We start from the raw sequence: 20,150 nt of genomic DNA, 5'->3' as shown, positions 1-20,150 counted from the left end.
CCGCCAATGAATCACCTACCCCCACTCCTGAAATTTTGCTCCTGCATCCATCTCATCCCACATCCTCTCTCCCACCCCCACCCACCCTGCAGTCTCCTGTACCCATCATCGTTACCCACATCCCTTGTTTGTCTGTCTCCATCTATTTCCTCACTCGTCCCTGCGATTGTTGTCCTCCGCCTCCGCCCCCCCCCCCCCCTTCGCTTGCTGCTGTTCCTTTTGGTCTATTGCTTCCTGATCCGTAGAGTGTTGTAGAGTGTTGTAGTGTTGTAGAGTGTTGCCATATAGTTAGTATTAAAGCTCCAAACGTCAATGGTAGATTGTTCATACAATTGAAGGATAAAATGAATGATTTGTTGTGTGTTCTTGATCTGAGCAGCTCCTCGCCATCCTTTTGTTCTCCGCATGGTTGAAATGTCCCATTGTCTTTCAGGTTTTGGAATGTGTCGCTATCTTTCTGAATGTGGTTTTCGACATTCTGCTTTGACATTTGATTGCGAAGAAAACCAACTTGGCTTCATTTCTTAGTTGCTATTTGACGATAGAAATGAAATATATTTCTCAGATGTCACCGTATGAATGATCCTACAGGACATTGTCGTTATTTAGTAACGGTCATTCTTTGTTGTTTTAACTGGACTTGCATGTTAGTCTAACCCTAACCCTAACCCTAACCCTAACCCTAACCCTAACCCTAACCCTAAACCTAACCCTAACCCTAACCGTAACCCGAACAGCTAACACCGAATTCTAACCCTAATCCTAACCCTAACAGCTAACCCGAACAGCTAATCCTAACCCTAACAGCTAACCCTAACAGTTAACCTAAACAGCTAACCCTAACAGCTAACCCTAACCCTAACAGTGAACCCTCACAGCTAACCCTAACAGCTAACCCTCTCAGCTAACCCTAACAGCTAACCCTAACCCTAACAGTGAACCCTCACAGCTAACCCTAACAGCTAACCCTCTCAGCTAACCCTAACAGCTAATCCTAACCCTAACAGCTAACCCTAACAGTTAACCCAAACAGCTAACCCTAACAGCTAACCCTAACCCTAACAGTGAACCCTCACAGCTAACCCTAACAGCTAACCCTCTCAGCTAACCCTAACAGCTAATCCTAACCATAACAGCTAACCCTAACAGCTAATCCTAACAGCTAATCGTAACCCTAACAGTTAACCCAAATAGCTAACCCTAACAGCTAACCCTAACAGTTAACCCTCTCAGTTAACCCTAACAGCTAATCCTAACAGCTAATCGTAACCCTAACAGTTAACCCTAACAGTTACCCTAACCCTAACATCTTTAGAGGTACGCACACTTATCTTTGAGCCGTCTCACATGGATTTGGGAATAGACTCCGCTACAAACGGTTGCACCGGTGTTTCCCATGTCGAGCAGTGGATTAGTGTTGGCGTCGACCATCCACAGGATTGCAGAGTCAGAGGACTCACCTTACTGCACTAGTTGATGGTAGATGTTGGAGATTCCTCGGTGTCGTTTCCAATGAGTCGGCAAGTTATTTCCGGCACCCCGAGCAGAGTCCAAATCCCTGCTGTCTTCAGTCGAACGACAATTGGTGGACAGGTTGGATATGTGACAAGGAAGAATTGGTTCGATTTAGGTGAAGATCCGGATGCAATTTTAAAAAGTGATTCTTCACCATTGAGAGATGGGGCAAAAAACGATAAATATCACGATATTTCAAAAAGCTGTGGATGAGTTCTGACAAAACTTGGTGGAAGACTTGGTTTGGCGACAAGAACAAGCCGATTAGATTTTGGTTCAGGTGTGGATCCAGATGTGGCCTATCAGTGGGATACAAAACGTAAACAACCTGGCGGAGGTATGCTCTCTACCTGGTGTCATTCTCGTTAGCCCGTCCCTGTGCGCAGCAGGAGACGGGGATTTGTATTCACTTCTGTGTGTCTGTCTGGGCCATAACTCTTTTACCTTTTGAGCTATTGTCCTCAAACATTCACCAAAGCTTTATCTATCTATAATTCCAGTAATCTGTGTGTGTGTGTGTGTGTGTGTGTGTGTGTTTGTTTGTCTGTGACCGCTGTTTCTCGACAACCACGGGTCCGATATACTTGAAACTTGCCAGGTATATTGCTGGGGACCCGAGGATGTGCCTTTTCAAGGTTTCATATTAATCGGAGAAGTAGTTACCGAGCTATGTCCAAAAAACGATTCAACCAATCAGAGATCAGCGAGCTATCACATGTGCCGAACGTGGCGAACAGACTCTGCCTCGGACGGCACATTTGAGAGCGTATTCATTTATTTCACGTTGGCAAACTATGTTGGCGCTATGTTGGCGTTAAACTATGTTTTAAAACTAATTAAAACTAATTTGCGATTCATCGTAACTACGATATGCGACCTTCCGGACAGTCAAATGAGGACGTCACTTCCGGACTTACGGATAGTCATAGTGACGACGTACTGATGCTGAACGTGGCGAGCAGACGCTGTAAGGTACAATCGATTGTAGTACACGTTTATAATAACTCTGCCGATACAGGCCCGATTAACTGCAGCGCCATCCGAGCTGCGGCGTCGGGACGATACATTCATTGTACGGTCACATCACGCACTTACGGGCACGCCCATGGGCCCATGGGCACGCCCATGCATGCATGGGCGAAGACATTTTTTTTTTTTTTTTTGGCAAGGAACGGGCACCCACGTACGGGCACGTCCTAGTTTTGATAATACAGAGAAGGAAAATCAATTATTTTGTCAAAAGGTCAAAAGGTCAGCATCACATAAAATCTGCAATTTTCATCCAATTGACCTGAAATTTAAATTTGCCAATTGGGTTTTGCCATCAAATTTTCAACAAAGTTTTATTATGAGAATATGGAGAAGGGGAATTAAGAGTTTTGTCAAAAGGTCAAAGGTCAGCATCACGTAAGATCGTCAATTTCATCCGATTGACCTGAAATTTTAAGAATTTGCATATGGGGTCACTGAATTGGTTCACTAATCAAAAGATACAAGCCTATTGCTTTTTTAGATGAAAAGGTCAAAGGTCAAGGTTGCGTAAATCACCAATTTTCACCCAATTGACCTGAAATTTAAAGAATTTGCATATGGGGTTACTGAATTGGTTCACTAATCAAAAGGTAGGAGTCGATTGTTTTGTTTTTTAATATCAAAAGGTCAAAGGTCAAGGTTGCGTAAATCACCAATTTTCACCCAATTGACCTGAAATTTAAAGAATTTGCATATGGGGTCACTGAATTGATTCACTAATCAAAAGGTAGGAGTCGATTGTTTTGTTTTTTAATATCAAAAGGTCAAAGGTGAAAGATGCATAAAATGGTCAATTTTCATTTTGTATTTAAAAAAAACTGTTTTCAATACTTTAGCATACGGAAGAAGAAGAAGAAGTCTGAATACAAATGGACGCACAGATGGGTTTTGCATTTTCAGATGCTTTCTGGTTGATATTTGGAACAGCGTGATTGCACGTTTGTTGTCATCAAACTCATCGAGAAGTGGCAAAATATTACACCATGCCACCGGGTTTTCCCCGTCACTGCACAGACTCACAACGCAACAGAATATTTATCTACCAAAGCATTGCACTCGTGTTTTGTTGGAGATCACGAAAAATCGTGCGCAATGCAATTACTGGAATTCTGAAAAATACAGAAGTAAACTTGAAATTGAAAAATGCTGCAGCGATGATTATTCCTGAGAGTGCAAATGCACATGGGACTGCAGTTGTATCACAAAACAAAGGAATGTCCAATATGTCAGGCACAGAACATCCTTTTATCGGGTCTTCATCGGACCAGGTTGCAGTTGAATTTGTGCATCAGCGAACGAACTGGTGAAGGTGAAGGCTTCATCGCCATGAAGGTTTTTTTTTTCCCAACCTGTGCTCGTAAGCAGTTTTTGAACAGAACAAACATTGCGAAATGACGAAATCCGTCATGCCAACGCCGCCGTAAGTTCAGCATAGCTGATTCTTTTTAATCATTAGCATATGGTCTTGAAAGGACACATTGCTTGCCTGCCTTGTGCTCCTGGTCTCGCCGAAGAATTCTCGGAGAGGGCAGAGTGCTAAGGAATGCTAGCCCCTTTCCAAAAAGGTAATATTGTATGTTAACATATTGAAATGGGATTGAAACCAGCTTGCTTTCAAAATGGGGGTCTGAATGGTTTAAAATTGTTGAAGTTGGGTTCTTGAGCAATGATTTTTCATTTAGTACGATTAATTCTTCCAACAGTTGATGTCGGCACGTGGTTACAGTTAACCGAAACAGCTACCCATTCAATATAAGGAGTTAACTGGATTTTTATGAATTACTCGTACAATTCTTTGGCGGAAATGGTGCACTACTGAACTCGCTCCTGAAATGATAATTCAGGAGGGGAATGTGGGAGAGGAAAATTGAAAGGGGAAGTGGGGAGGGGAATGGTTTCGGCTGAGTTGGGTATTCAGGATAAGGGGTTTCGGCCAGTTTGGAGTAAGAGCGACTGCTGGATTTTGAGGGAAGTTCTTCATGTTGGCTCAGCTGGCCTCGAAGGAAAAAAAAAAAACCCATCTTCCAACCACCAGTGGTGTGTACATGCCAAACCTCACACCATTCTACTCCGGCAAGAAGTTTGAACCGCACAGATCAATACGCAGAGTGCGTAAAGGTTAAATAACGGTGTCCTAAGTTGCTTTACTTGGGCCCATCCTTGTAGGGAATGAATGGATCTGATTTGACTGTGGAACTAAGGTCTTGTTCTTGTGAAACCAGACAAGTTCAAATTCCCTGATTTACCCCACAGGCAACTGGGTTCTACCACATTCCTGTGGTGTCCGTTAATTTTTCACCAAATTCAGGTGTGTCCGTAAAGTACAGATCACTGAGGAAAAATGATAAAATTTTATGTTTAGCTTTGCGGAGTCGATACCCTTCAACCAACAAGTTTTATTTTGGAAGTGTAAAATTCCACATTGATTTAGATATTTTTAAAATTTAGGGAGAATGACCTCTAATTGATATTTTGTAGCTTGCAGGAAAGGTAGAAACTATAAATCTACCAGGAATAATTGATGAAGTCAGGAAGCTCCAGAAATACCTTTTGGAGCTTCTTTTGCTCTATAAAAAGCTTCCTTCTCCAAATTATATCCAAAGGACATGGGGAGTTAAACAACACAATTAAATATATACTTCGGTGCCATCTGGACAAACAGCGACATTCCAAATCCTTCCATGTTGGCGCCATCACACATCCATCTCCCTGGCCTAACCTCTCTCTCCCCTTCTTCCTTTTTCTACCATATCCTTCCCAACTCCTCTCCCGTTCCCTCCATCCTCTCCCCTGCCTCCTTCCTTTTCTCATATTTCCTTTCTCCTTTCGACCTTTTTATCCCTGCACTGATTCATTCCACAGACTGTGAAGCTCAGTCGTAGCATTCTCACCTCTGAACTAGCTGGGCCTGCATGCAATCTCAGACGAGGTCAAATTCAGTCAAAACCGCCATTCTGGTGCATGAGAACTTCATCACAGAGCACGCCATCTCTAAAAATGAACTGCAACCTGATTTTACCACCTGCAGTCAGGTGGCTGGATGAAATGATCTTCTGATGCCATTTGTAAAAGTAACTTTTGGGGCTGAGTATAGTCACACAGACTCTGCCCACTCATTAAATGGGATGTCCATATTTAGAATAGTGTTGGAAGTTAAGTCTGCTGAAAAAGAAGGGAGGCCTTTAATAATTTGGCCTGCATTGTAATGAGATGGGCAAATAGTGTCAATGTGTTAGGCAAGCAGTTTGATATTAAATAAATAAAACTACAGCAGCACTCAGTAGAGCGCAAACCTCCACCAGGCTCAACACTTTACGTTTTGTATCCACTGATAGGCCGGATCTGAATTTGGATCTAAAACGAAATCGAATCGACTTGTTCTTGACACCTACCAAAACCATTCAACTAGTTTTGGCCGAATCAGTCCAACTTTCGTCATAACCCGTCCACAACTCTTTGAGATATCATTGCTTTATATTGTTTTTGGCTCCACCTCTCAAGGGTCAAAAAACACTTTAACAATTATTTATAAATTCCCAGATCCGGATCTTTACCAAAATCGAAACAATTCGTCCTTGTCACACCCCCAACCTGTCCATCAAATTTTGTCCGAATCTGCCCGTAACATTTTGAGATATTATTTTCACAGACAAACAAACAAACAAACAAGAAATGTGTCATGAAATTTGGTAAATATCGACCTTTTCACCTTTAGACATTAATAATCATTGCTGGTTGAATTAAGCGACCGGATATGCAAATCATGTTCAAATTTCAAGTCATTCGGATGAAAATTGTGGATTTTCGAAATTCCACCTAAGTTCTTGACCTTTTGGCAGATGTTGACCTCAAAAATATAATTGGTGGTTGAATTCACTGACCGGATATGCAAATCCCCTTCAAATTTCACGTCAATCGGATGAAAATTGAGGATTTTTGAAATTCCACCTAAGTTGTTGACCTTTGGTCTATTTTGACCTTTTGGCCAAAGTTGACCTCAAAAATAATTGGTGGTTGAATTCAGTGATCTGATATGTAAATCCTCTTCAGATTTCAAGTCAATCGGATGAAAATTGAGGATTTTAGAAATTTGTCAAAGTTGTTGACCTTTGGCCCATGTTGACCTTTTGACCTCAAAGTCAATAGGCTTCTTCCTTATGACCAACTCTACCATTTGGTGAGGTTTCTTAAAGATCAATTTGAAATTGTGACGTGTAGGTGATTGACATACAGACAAACAGACAGACAGACAAACAGACAGAATAACGCACAAGACCAAGCAATATACTGGAAGCAATTCTCTTATTAAATCAAATATATAATTAAATCTTATTAAATAAAAATAATAACGCACAACGGAGTTTTAGCTTTTACACGAGCCTCGATCTTGTATACAAAAAAAAACAAAAAAAAGGAATCTTCGATTTCCGGAACTAACAAACAGACAGACAGGAGTGAAAACATAATCTTCATCCAACTTCGGTGGTGGAGGTAAATTTTTAAGGCGTCAGTCAATGTCTAAACATTGCTAATATAAAATATTCATCGATGTTGAGAAAATCAAGATGATAAATTTGAAGAATTGCTTTTAATTCAGACAAATGATGCAGATTGTATTATTTTTTGATAGTTGAATAACACTTATTGCACCGTTTATGTTAATGAAGTTTTTTAAACTTCCAAATTGTGGCGAAGTGAAATAACCCTTAAATAGGTGTATCTGGATGGCCTATAGGTACACACACTCCCCTCTAAGTAGTCTAGCCTCGGTTCGAATCTCGGCCCAGCTGTAAACTGTCACCCTGGTGTTTCGCGGGCATGGCCAGACATCGGCTCGACGCCAAAATGGGTGTCCCATGTGTTAACATCAGTTGGTGGACGTTGAAATCCAATGTTGTCATTCATGAAGAATAGACAAGTTATAACTGGAAATGACCTAAGAGCACAATTCCAATTTCTTGTCGCTTTCAGCCAAATGTCGAGCCGAGCCAGTCGGTTCATGAAATCTTTGGACCGAAAACTGTCCCAGGCTCACCTCACAAATATGTGGGAACAATTGGGGCTGCTAAAGTTTTAGTGAAAAAAGAAAAAAATTAGTAGTAGTAGCAGTAGTAGTGGTGGTGTATTGTACTAACCTCTTAAATTGTGTGAGTGTGTAACATGGACATGGCTGGCCAAAGATTCTTTGCCTTATTTTCGAATAACCATGTGAATTTGCCTTGTGAATCCTTATGCACTCTGTACTGCTACTTCCTCAATGTCAATGAAAGAAATCTCGATGCACTTTTATTTCCCCCCAAACTCTCCCACGGTGATTCTTTATTATTGGTGGAGGTAGACATTCTTGCGAACTCGTTGGATATCTCTGTGGTGTGCTCACTCACGTTGCTATGTGGAGATGGAGCGTGTACAAACAATTCACATGGCTCCATTCAATCGTAGTCGGTTGAACCTGTGGCAGTGTCCATGTCAGTTGTCATCCCATCAATTGCCTCATTTTGCCAGTAATCGTACAGCGGATGATGTGCTGTTGCTGTACTCGTCTCTGGGTGTGGTCACGGCTGCTCGCAGCACGTGGAAAAACACACTTACCCTTTGAACACCGCACACCCATGAGATTGTTTGCAACCATCGTCCACAGTAGTTAAAAAGCCGGTCTGCCGACAAGGTGAAATTTGAATTTCTGGCTCAAAAACTATCTCGTTGCTGATTTTACCAAAATATGTAAGAGGTTTTGGGTCGATCATCTAGTGTTCCATGTACCGCTAAAAGTATAACACAAAAAAATAACAACAACATAAATAAAGTACATTGCAGAATTATTCTGAATAATGTCTGCATTGCTTGTTTCGGTTTTTCTTGTGGGTGGTGCACCGGGGAAAAACCCTTTAGATATTCATTGCTGTTGTTGATACATCATATTTGTGTTTCATAACCCACACGTGCAGAGTAATGTGTCTGCAATTATTGAGAAGGTGAAGAAATTAACAGCTTATGCCATTGTATGAGGACGCAGTAGTTAAGGGAACATGCTGAAGTGGTCGATTACTCACTTTGATATCTCCAGGAAAGTGGAAATGTCATTGAAACTTTTTTCTTTTTTTTTGGAACCTTTTTGTTTTGTCACCAGAATCAAATAAATTGTGCCAAATAATAGTGGACATATATATATATATATATATATATATATATATATATATATATATATATATATATATATATATATATATATATATATACTTTCCTCCATAAATAAAACCGAACATGTCTAATTGATAATGTAATTGTTGAAGGATTGTTCCAGCATTCATTCCAAGTGCCTTTGGCACGAGGGATGTGCAGAACACCTCATTGAAAGTTTCCACATAACGAAATTGCCTCATGCTACAATCGCTCAGCCCGTGCATCTCATGCACTGTTAGGTTTTAAAAGAGCAACAAATGAGGCATTCTGAGCAAATTTCAAAGTCTTTCCAAGATGCCATCGTGTGGATCATCCACAAATCACACCAATTACATTCTTTAACTGGAGAGTCCATAGAACACCTTACCTGATGCAGTCATGAGAAAAATGACATGGGAAGGATCTTTCCAACTCTTCCTTTGCATTTCAGAACACAATCTACATTAGCTTTGTTCGTGAACTTTGAATAACGGGCCTGATGGCAAATATACGAAGCCGAAGGGTCAAACAGAATATTCCAGAGCTGAATCTTCTGCCAAATCTTCTCAGCGAAACTGACGATTTTGGAACGATCGAGAAAAAGATGGACTAAACAAACAGATCTTTTGGATGACGAAGTTACTTCTGTGGTTGCATCGCTAGGCACAGCCATTTTAATCTCAATCTCACTATTACATCGCCCTCCAAACTTACTTAACATGTTACATTAGTTCTTTGTGCCTGTTGTTTGTGTCCTTTCATGTCCCAAAAACAGTAGGTTTCCTGTTTAGATTGATTTTCAATTTGTTTTGACTGACAGACAAAACTGACAAGCCAGACTGACAGATAGACGAAGCCATTGCTATTCCGCAAGTGTGCCTGCGTGGCCGGGACAGGAGTCCGTACAATTTTACAATTTCAGAACCAAAGTACTGCTAAACTGCAGTTTCGTGTTAAGATTCATGTTCCGATTTGTGTGATTCATGCTTCGTGTCCTCGATCATCGACTGCCATCTGTCAGACAGACAGACAGACAGATAGATAGACAGAGCGAACCAATTATTGCTTAACCCCGCTTTGCGCTACACATGTGGGATAACAACCCATGACAATGCCACATCTGTCAAAGAGTGCCGAGTGCCATTCTACTTGGTAGTGTATTAATCTCTGAGCTATTTACTCACTGTGTTCGATCAGATTATGCGTTTATATACTAGGAGGCCATTTTGTGCTTTTACCGAGGAAAGTTTTCACAGCTATTGTGCAGGCTTTGATGGGCTGAATGACCTCTTCCTGCATTTTAAGTTTCTAGGAAGGGAACTCCTTGTAATGACAAGTACGAGCCCAGCTAGACTTAGCCATGAGGAGCGGCGGAAGGAGACAGGACTTTACACATTAGAAAGGAGGTGATTACGAGGGGATATGATGGAGATGTTTAAGATAATGAAGGGTATAGACAAAATAAGTGCAAAAGAGTTCTTCAGCAGAATACACAGTGATAGGACCAGGGTTGTTAGAGTAAATAAGGAGAGAGTTAAGACGGTAATAAGGCAAGGGTCTTTCACTCAGAGAGCAGTTAATGCATGGAATGGACTCGGTGGAAAGTTAGTGGCAGCAGAAACAGCAGATACATTTAAATTGGAATTAGATAGGTACCGGGAAATATTGGAGATATTTGGAAATAGGTATGTTGGCAGGACTTTGTGTGTGGTAGCTTGAGTATGGATGGGTGATTGTGTGCATCTGTGTGGTGTCATGTCTGTTAGGGTCTCGTCAAGGGGTAGTGTGTAGTTGATGTTGTGTGTTTCTCACATAAGAACCACCTTCGTGCACTCTCCGCTCCCAGAAAGGAAAAAATAAAAAGACTACAAAAAAAACTTCAGATAAAAAGTACTAAAAATATAAAATACAAAAAATACAAAAATATATACAAAAAAAAACACAAAAACAACATTTTGCGTTTCCTTTTTTATATAAATTGTTCTGATGATGATATGACGCAAGCATGGTAGGCCAAATGGCCTCTTCCTGTGTCTAAATTCCTTGTGTATCCTCGTGTAAGTACAAATCCTGAAAACATGGACACAGCAAAAAGCACGTTTGGAATCGCAATCATGCATATGAAGTGAAGGCTGTGCAGACTCGAAAAGCAATTGTTTGTGCATTTTGTGCACACTTGATTAAGGGAAACTCTGGGTTTGAGTTGATGACTATTATGCAAATCGTGCGTTGGGTAAAGCCACTTGTGCAAAAAAGTGATAAATTGTATTTTTTATTATTTGCGCTTCTGTACAAAAGAGAAATTTGGAAGAAGACCAAGCCCATGACATACCTGACCTCTAATGTTTTGTTCCTTTTTACAAGCTTCTACACACATACATACACACATATACATACACATACATACATACAAACACATACACATACATACATACACACATACACACACATACATACATATAAACACATCTATACACAAACATACATACATTCATACATACATACATACATTCACACACACACACACACACATACATACATACATAGACACACATACATACATACTTATATACAAACATACATACATGCATACATACATAGACACATACATACATACATACATATATACATACATTATATACATGCATACATACATACACATGCATATACATTCATACACACACATACATACACACATACATACACATACATGCATACACACATACATACACACATACATACATCCATACATACACACACGCATACATACATACATACATATATACATGCATACATACACACACACATATACATTCATACATACATACATACATACATAGACACACATACATACATACATACATACATACATACATACACACACATATACATACATACATACATACACACATACATACATACATACATATGCATACATTACATACACACATATACATACATACACCCATACATACACACTTACATACATACATACACATTCATACATACATAGACATGCATACATACACCTTTTTACGTAAGAAAGCAAACAAACAAATAAATCAAGCAAACAGAGTGAAAAGTGAGTACTCCCTTTCAGCGCGCGTCGTCGCCGGGCCCCCTTCGGTGCCTGGAGATGGAAGAGGAAAAAGGTGGTGTACAATAATGAAATATATAACACTGAGGCACAACCTTTTCGACACTGCACAGAAGACTTGCTCGGTTATGAACATGACGGTGGGTGGTATCTATCAGTGCATTTTTGGGCCAGAAATGTTAATCCTTATAGGATCTGCAAGGGAGAGAAGCAGTAATAATTAGACGTCTCTGGACATACATCTTGAACAAAAACACATCAAAATAACTTCTTTTTCATGAAGATTATAATCGTTGAATGAAAGTAGAATAATAGGATACCTTATGGTATGATAGTTTAAAAGCAGTTGTGGGAAAGGATAATTGCGTATGTGTGATACACTGTTATTAAATTATTGTTACAAAGTTAGTTATATTAAACACAAATGGGCACACAGCATACAAACTAGAGTGATCCTCACGCTTCCCACCTGCTCGTCCAGAGACTCCTCAACTGCTCCAATCATCAAAACTCTTCCTACAAAACTTTACTTCAATTTGGCGACCAGGTAGAGGTCTGATGGAGCCATATCCGGTGGACAGATTACAATGGGCGCAGAAGCAGCAACTTCTCCACTCGACTTTCCGAGGAACTTTTTTCTCAATGGCTTCTTGCAACCTCCACTGTTCTTCAGCACAGCAATCCCTATTGATGGTTTTGCCTTAGCGGGAGGTAGTCATTCATGATTACCTTTTCACCGTCCCAGCAAATAGTGGCCTTCATATTTCCAGATGATTCCTTCATTGAGTTCCGGAGAAGTGGAGAATGTGTGTTTGCACTCCATGCTCTGCTCTTTGGTCTCGGGATCAAAGAGATGAATCCATGACTTATCCCGATTCACAATCCTGCTGCTCATTAAGTTATCTGGGTTTCCTTGAAACCCTGCAAGAAGTTCCCTGGGAATGTCAAGTCGTGTGACCTTTTTATCAGCAGGCAACATTTCCACACTCATCTTGCTGAAACCTTGTAATTCCCAATGTTTCGGTAATGGTGGAATGCAGGGATCCATTGCCATTGCCCAATGTCGCAACTACGTGCCTGAGTGATCCGTCATTGTTTAGACACGTTACTTACCATCTAATACGTCACCATCTAATAGACACGTTATTTACGTGTTTATTAGATGGTGTATTGGTACAGCGTGCTGGTGGATGTGTGCACACCCAAGATTCAATGCAGAACGGATTGGCTATCATATATGACTCATGTGTATTGTTTGTGGAGGTGAGATGTTTATTATAAAAGTTGAGATGCGTAGAAGAGTAATCGATACTAAAAGAGAGCCGTTTGTCTGTCTGTCTGTCTGTCTGTCTGTATGTTTCCATTTTTCTCAGGGATGTCTGAAAGGATCTTCGTTAAACTTTCAGAGGTACATGAGTATGTATCGGATAGTATTCTGATTTAAAAAAAAAACCAGTTTGAAAAAAGAAAAGAAAAAAAAGGAATTTGGATTTTCTTTTTTTCGCTCTATCGTGAAAATGATCCCGATTCGTTTGTGTGTGTGTGTGTGTGTGTGTGTGTGTATGTGTGTGTGTGTGTGTGTGTGTGTGTGTGTGTGTGTGTGTGTGTGTGTAATATTGTAATTGTAATATCTTATATTTATTATTACTAGGGCATGCCCGTACTATATCTATATCTAAAATTATATCCCCCCCTCTATTTACATGAAATGGTTTGGTACATGAAATGTTTTGGTTCATTCGCAACGCCAAAGCGAACGGCGAACGCTTTACATGAAATGGTTTGGTTCATGAAATGTTTTGGTCCATTCGCAACGCCAAAGCGAACGGCGAACGGCTTGCGAGTACAGTGACAATCCCCCCGGGGTTTTTATTAGTTTTAAAACATCGTTTAACGCCAACATAGCGCCAACATAGTTTGCAAACGTGAAATAAATGAATACGCTCTCAAATGTGCCATCCGAGGCAGAGTGTGTCCGCCACGTTCGGCACACGCGATAGCTCGCTGCTCTCTGATTGGTTGAATCGTTTTTTGGACATAGCTCGGTAAGTAATTGTCCGATTAATATGAAACCTTGAAAAGGCACATCCTCGGGTCCCCAGCAATATACCTGGCAAGTTTAAAGTATATCGGACCCGTGGTTGTCGAGAAACAGCGGTCACAGACAAACGTACAAACGTACAAACAAACAAACACACAGAGATTACTGGAATTATAGATAGATATATATAAAAGAAAGTTTTTGTTTGTTTGTCTGCGCAAGCTAATCGCCTGAACGGTGAAAGATAGGAGGAAACCTCTAAAACAAAAAATGTCGGGACGGGCCCCGGGAAGGTTATAGGCTCGGTGGCGAGGCCGGTCGAGGCCGCCTTGGCCGGGCTGGGCCCATTTCACAATTAAAAGCTGAGCTGAATTATAGTAGTCAATCTTCTATGGCCGCAAGTAAAAGCTGAATTATAGTAGTAAATTCATTCAAAAAGAACCAAAAATGTCGGGACGGGCCCCGGAAAGGTTATAGGCTAGGTGGTGAGGCCGGCTAAGGCCGCCTCGGCCGGGCAGGGTCCATTTCGAAATTAAAAGCTGAGCTGAATTATAGTAGTCTGTAGGGTCTTTTCCCTCCCTTCCCTCCCTTCCCTTCCCTTCCTTGAGACGAGAGAGAGACAGAGCGCATGCGGTGGGTGATGTTTGTGGGCCAACCTCAAGTGAAGTTGACAAAAGACTTCTTCTCTTATCACGCATCGACAGCACGGTCCGAGGTGTTTCTCAACACTCGTGAGGTATCGCAGCGATTCCGGCTACCAGCTGGCGAGTACCTCATCATGCCATCCACGTTCGAGCCAAACCAGGAATCGGACTTTGTCGTTCGTGTTTTCTCCGAAAAGCTCAACCACACACAGGTGATGGACGATGAAGTTGAGATAAAAACTCCAGAGGCTTGTAAAGATGATGATGATGTCGATCCTTCCTTCATTGCTGTCTTTGAGAAACTCGCTGGACCCGATGGAGAGATCAGTCCGAAGGAACTAAAAAACATCCTCGCAAGGATCCTACGGAAACATGGAAACATTAAAACTGATGGCTTCAGCATCGACGCTTGCCGCAACATCGTGTCTCTCCTGGATAAAGATAGCACGGGCAAACTTGGCCTCACGGAATTCAACTTCTTTTGGAAGAGGATCAAAGCATGGCAGAAAATTTATAAGCAGAACGACATGGACAACTCAGGGGATTTCAACAGTTTTGAGATGCGTCTGGCCCTGAAAGATGCCGGCTACCAACTCAATGACAAACTCACACAGATGATCATTTCCCGATACAGAGATGACGACATGACCATAGACTTTGATAACTTCGTTTGTTGCCTCGTCCGACTCGAAGCCATGAGCAGCATGTTTAAAGTCATGGACCAGGGTGGGGAAGGAAGAATACGACTAAACCTTCTTCAGTTCCTGAGCATGACGATGTATGGATGAGACCTACATTCTTCCCGGCAAAGGAGTTCTTCCCCGCTTTCTCTGCTGCAGATAACCTGCACGTATACATTTATACTGGGAGCAGAACACTTGCTTTTTGGAAAGCCAATTGCTTTATGGTGCATTGGGATGATATTGTAATAGGGTCAGCATTCTTATTGCATGTTGCACACACACACACACACACACACACACACACACACACACACACACACACACACACACACACACACACACACACACACACACACACACACACACACACACACACACACACACAATTAATTAGTGTTGCTATTTGTTGATTGTGTTACTTATTCTGGTTTTTTTTTAAATTTGAACAAATAAACTATCATCTTCCTTTAATGAATTTAAATGCATCGTAACAAGCTTTAGTAATACTGTATTATTTAGTCTCACTGTATCCATTGCCCCATAATACAAACCAATTTACCAAATGTGCCTATTGGGGAAGATCAAACGTGCAAAAGTTCCCCCCCCCCCCCCCCATTCCCACGCCTCCTCCCCCCAAGCCCTCTCCCTCCCACACATCTCCCTGCTCTCAAATGTTATGTTTGTGTGCTTCCCCTTCTCTCCCCATCTTGTTTTCCGCTCCCTCTTTTTATATATTTTGTTTGTCTGGTTGATTTGTTTGTGAAATAAATGTTAGCTCTTTCACGAGCCTCGATTCAGTATACAAAAAAAAAAAAAAAAAAAAAAAAAAAAGTAGTCAATCTTCTACGGCCGCAAGTAAAAGCTGAATTATAGTAGTAAATTCATTCAAAAAGAACCGAAAATGTCGGGTGCTTTCGGCTCGTTACATATAAATTTTCCTTAGTTTGTGTCGGGAAGTGTTTTAGGCACCCACAAAAAAATATAATATATATATATATATTTATTTTTATATATATTTTATATATATTTTATATATATATATATTTCTTCAAATTGCCAACAGGATTAGAGCATCACTGGGCAACGCTGGGTACTCCTGCTAGTAAGTTATAATATTGAAGTTAGCCTATAACGTTTGTGGAAAGGTCGACAGGGTGTGAGAGATTTTTGGTTACTTTCGGATTTAGAATTGTCGAGCAAATCTGAGTGATTTACTGAAGGAGGAACATTCCCGAGGGAAGAGGAAGAGGATGTGGAGATGATCATTCCTGAGTCTCTTTATGGGCCGCGCCACATTGGGTGCAGTGATTATACTTTTGGAATAAACCCAAGTATGTGAAACACTCACCTACCGGTTCGGAATGATCGAGTGAAGGACCATCTTTTATTTATTTATTTTTTGAGTTTTGTGAGATTTTTCTGGTGTAATGATTGAGTGAAGGACTATCTTTTATTTATTTATTTTTTGAGTTTTGTGAGATTTTTCTGGTATAATGATTGAGTGAAGGACTATCTTTTATTTATTTATTTTTTGAGTTTTGTGAGATTTTTCTGGTGTAATGATTGAGTGAAGGACCATATTTTATTTATTTATTGAGTTTTGTGAGATTTTTCTGGTGCAATGATCGAGTGAAGGACCATCTTTTATTTATTTATTTTTTGAGTTTTGTGAGATTTTTCTGGTGTAATGATTGAGTGAAGGACCATCTTTTATTTATTTATTTTTTGAGTTTTGTGAGATTTTTCTAGTGTAATGATCGAGTGAAGGACCATCTTTTATTTATTTATTTTTTGAGTTTTGTGAGATTTTTCTGGTGTAATGATCGAGTGAAGGACCATCTTTTATTTATTTATTTTTTGAGTTTTGTGAGATTTTTCTGGTGTAATGATTGAGTGAAGGACCATCTTTTATTTATTTATTTTTTGAGTTTTGTGAGATTTTTCTGGTATAATGATTGAGTGAAGGACTATCTTTTATTTATTTATTTTTTGAGTTTTGTGAGATTTTTCTGGTGTAATGATTGAGTGAAGGACCATATTTTATTTATTTATTGAGTTTTGTGAGATTTTTCTGGTGTAATGATTGAGTGAAGGACTATCTTTTATTTATTTATTTTTTGAGTTTTGTGAGATTTTTCTGGTGTAATGATTGAGTGAAGGACCATATTTTATTTATTTATTGAGTTTTGTGAGATTTTTCTAGTGTAATGATCGAGTGAAGGACCATCTTTTATTTATTTATTTTTTGAGTTTTGTGAGATTTTTCTGGTGTAATGATCGAGTGAAGGACCATCTTTTATTTATTTATTTTTTGAGTTTTGTGAGATTTTTCTGGTGTAATGATCGAGTGAAGGACCATCTTTTATTTATTTATTTTTTGAGTTTTGTGAGATTTTTCTAGTGTAATGATCGAGTGAAGGACCATCTTTTATTTATTTATTTTTTGAGTTTTGTGAGATTTTTCTGGTGTAATGATCGAGTGAAGGACCATCTTTTATTTATTTATTTTTTGAGTTTTGTGAGATTTTTCTGGTATAATGATTGAGTGAAGGACTATCTTTTATTTATTTATTTTTTGAGTTTTGTGAGATTTTTCTGGTGTAATGATTGAGTGAAGGACCATATTTTATTTATTTATTGAGTTTTGTGAGATTTTTCTGGTGTAATGATTGAGTGAAGGACTATCTTTTATTTATTTATTTTTTGAGTTTTGTGAGATTTTTCTGGTGTAATGATTGAGTGAAGGACCATATTTTATTTATTTATTGAGTTTTGTGAGATTTTTCTAGTGTAATGATCGAGTGAAGGACCATATTTTGTTTATTTATTTTTTGAGTTTTGTGATATTTTTCTGGTGCAATGATCGAGTGAAGGACCATCTTTTATTTATTTATTTTTTGAGTTTTGTGATATTTTTCTGGTGCAATGATCGAGTGAAGGACCATCTTTTATTTATTTATTTTTTGAGTTTTGTGATCTTTTTCTGGTGCAATGATCGAGTGAAGGACCATCTTTTATTTATTTATTTTTTGAGTTTTGTGATCTTTTTCTGGTGTAATGATCGAGTGAAGGACCATCTTTTATTTATTTCTTGAGTTTTGTGAGATTTTTCTGGTGTAATGGCTTCCTTTGGACGTGCTGACCCTGGCTCATCTGCATTGCTTGTTCTTCTCCTAGTTTCGGCTGCCCAGTTTGGTTTTTCTTCGTGCCGTGTGAAATGCCATCATCTCCCAGTGTTGTGCCATGTCCTAATGGATTTACTTTGGGCATCACACTTTCTTATAGTACCTACTTGTTAACTGCTCTGATTTCAGTCTTCATCTGCATTTTTCAACATTCCGTCGACACTGACTCACATTGACAATTTTGTTTACAAACCCCGTATCTTTAAACAAGAGGTTGTTTTTCAAATAAACACATAAAACCGTGAGTCTTTTATTTGTAAAATCAGTTGGGAACGAACATATTGTAATATCTGCCAGAATTCGATGGACCGAGCACTTGTTGGGTCCAGAATCTCCATGTGATAATGTTCTCTTCTTCTTCTTCTTCTTTTTCTTTCAGCTTCTTCCATGTTACTTGGGGTCACCACAATGCTGGTTGATCACCCTTCTCCATTTCCTCCTGTCAGTCGCCCATTCTTCTTCTAATCGCACAATTTCTAAATCTCTCATCACCGCATCATTCTATCAGATCCTCTTCTTCTTCCTGGCAGTTCCATCGCCATCACTCGTCTCACCGAAAACTCTTTCACTCTCCTCATCAAATGACCAAACCAATTTAATCTCTTCTCGACTACTTTATTTGATGCTTCCACAATCTTCCCTGACCCCCTGATGTACTGATTCCTGATTCCTGATCACCTGGAGTGGATAAGTTTGTGATGTGACCCTAGTTCACACCAAAATCCAATAGTTTTGCTGCACGAGCAGTATTTCCTGCCAAAGATGGCAGCTCCACACACTACAGGCATCTTCATTATAAAGCCAGTGGCAAAAAATAAAGGAAATGAATAATAGAACAGGTATTTTTTATTTACTAGGAGAGAAGGAACAATTCTGACAGATGCCATGATGCAGGACAAGCGAAAAACAGTACTTGTGAAGTTGCTTAACTAAATACCTCCTCCAGTATGGCTTGGGCCTATAATCCCTATATGTACAGAGGGTGGAGGGCAGGACTATGGGGGAAGCAAAATAGAATGAAAGAAACAAATGAGGAGATAACAGCGATACATGAGAGGAGGGTGCCTCGTACTGATGGCCAAGGGATCTCGGTGGTGAGGACGAGGAAGCTCTATCTTGGTGGAGCGGTGGGGTCTAGATCTAGTTACCCAGCTTTTCTGCATTCTCCATCACACTTCTACTTCTTTCTTTTCATTCTGTCACTCCATTCTCATGCTGCACTATCCCCGCACTGTCATACTGTCTGTTCGGCCTCTCCTTCCACCCGCACCTCGTTCCTGTGAAACCCAGGCAAAGCTTAACATCTTTGGTCCACAACAAGATGTGGATATTTGGTGGGGAAACATTTGAAGGGGATATAAAATATGGAGGAATGAAAGAGGGAAAACCTGACTCAAGGGATGGTACGTGGCGCCTCGACACAAAAATACCCCGCTCATTAAAGTTTGGCCAAGATAATGTTTTTGACCTTCATTGCAGCATCTTCCCTCCACACTTTTATATGAATGTTTAGTCTAAGCTGGGGTTGTAAACGTTAAACGGGGTGACAGCAAAGGAAGCCACCCATTCGTAATTGGGTGACAGGTGTGCACATCAGACTAATAATCCAGGAAGTTGTTACTGGAAGTTTCAAATGAGTAAATGTTCGGGTTCCCTCTACTGCCAGTCCCACAGGTGATTAGGATTTTATCGCACGTGCGCTGCATGCTGCCTTTTCCTGGAATATAATGAACACCCCCTGAGATGTTCTAACAGGCAAAGGGAAATTGTCACCCTGGGATGTAAGATGTT

The 20,150-nt window shown here is 40.0% G+C and overlaps 2 protein-coding genes across 10 annotated transcripts in view; both read left to right on the top strand.

Moving 5' to 3' along the window:
• The window catches only part of LOC137431040 (sickle tail protein homolog), a 332,796-nt gene that overhangs the window by 181,861 nt on the left and 130,785 nt on the right, over window positions 1–20,150 (top strand). The gene's annotated exons all lie outside the window — the stretch shown is intronic.
• Window positions 14,496–15,515, top strand: LOC144892904 (calpain-1 catalytic subunit-like). Its single transcript, XM_078781353.1, has one exon. The coding sequence runs from the start codon at window positions 14,626–14,628 to the stop codon at window positions 15,277–15,279; it is 654 nt and encodes a 217-aa protein (XP_078637479.1). The 5' UTR covers window positions 14,496–14,625; the 3' UTR covers window positions 15,280–15,515.

The sequence above is a fragment of the Myxine glutinosa genome, chromosome 7 (genome assembly GCF_964187855.1).
Source record: "Myxine glutinosa chromosome 7, kmMyxGlut1.1, whole genome shotgun sequence".
NCBI classification, from domain to species: Eukaryota; Metazoa; Chordata; class Myxini; order Myxiniformes; family Myxinidae; genus Myxine; species Myxine glutinosa.
This window is presented reverse-complemented; position numbering and strand designations above follow the sequence as displayed.

Coding starts and splice junctions, on each gene's coding strand:
- LOC144892904 (XM_078781353.1), top strand. CDS start 14,626: ATGCCATCCACGTTCGAGCCAAACCAGGAATCGGACTTTGTCGTTCGT.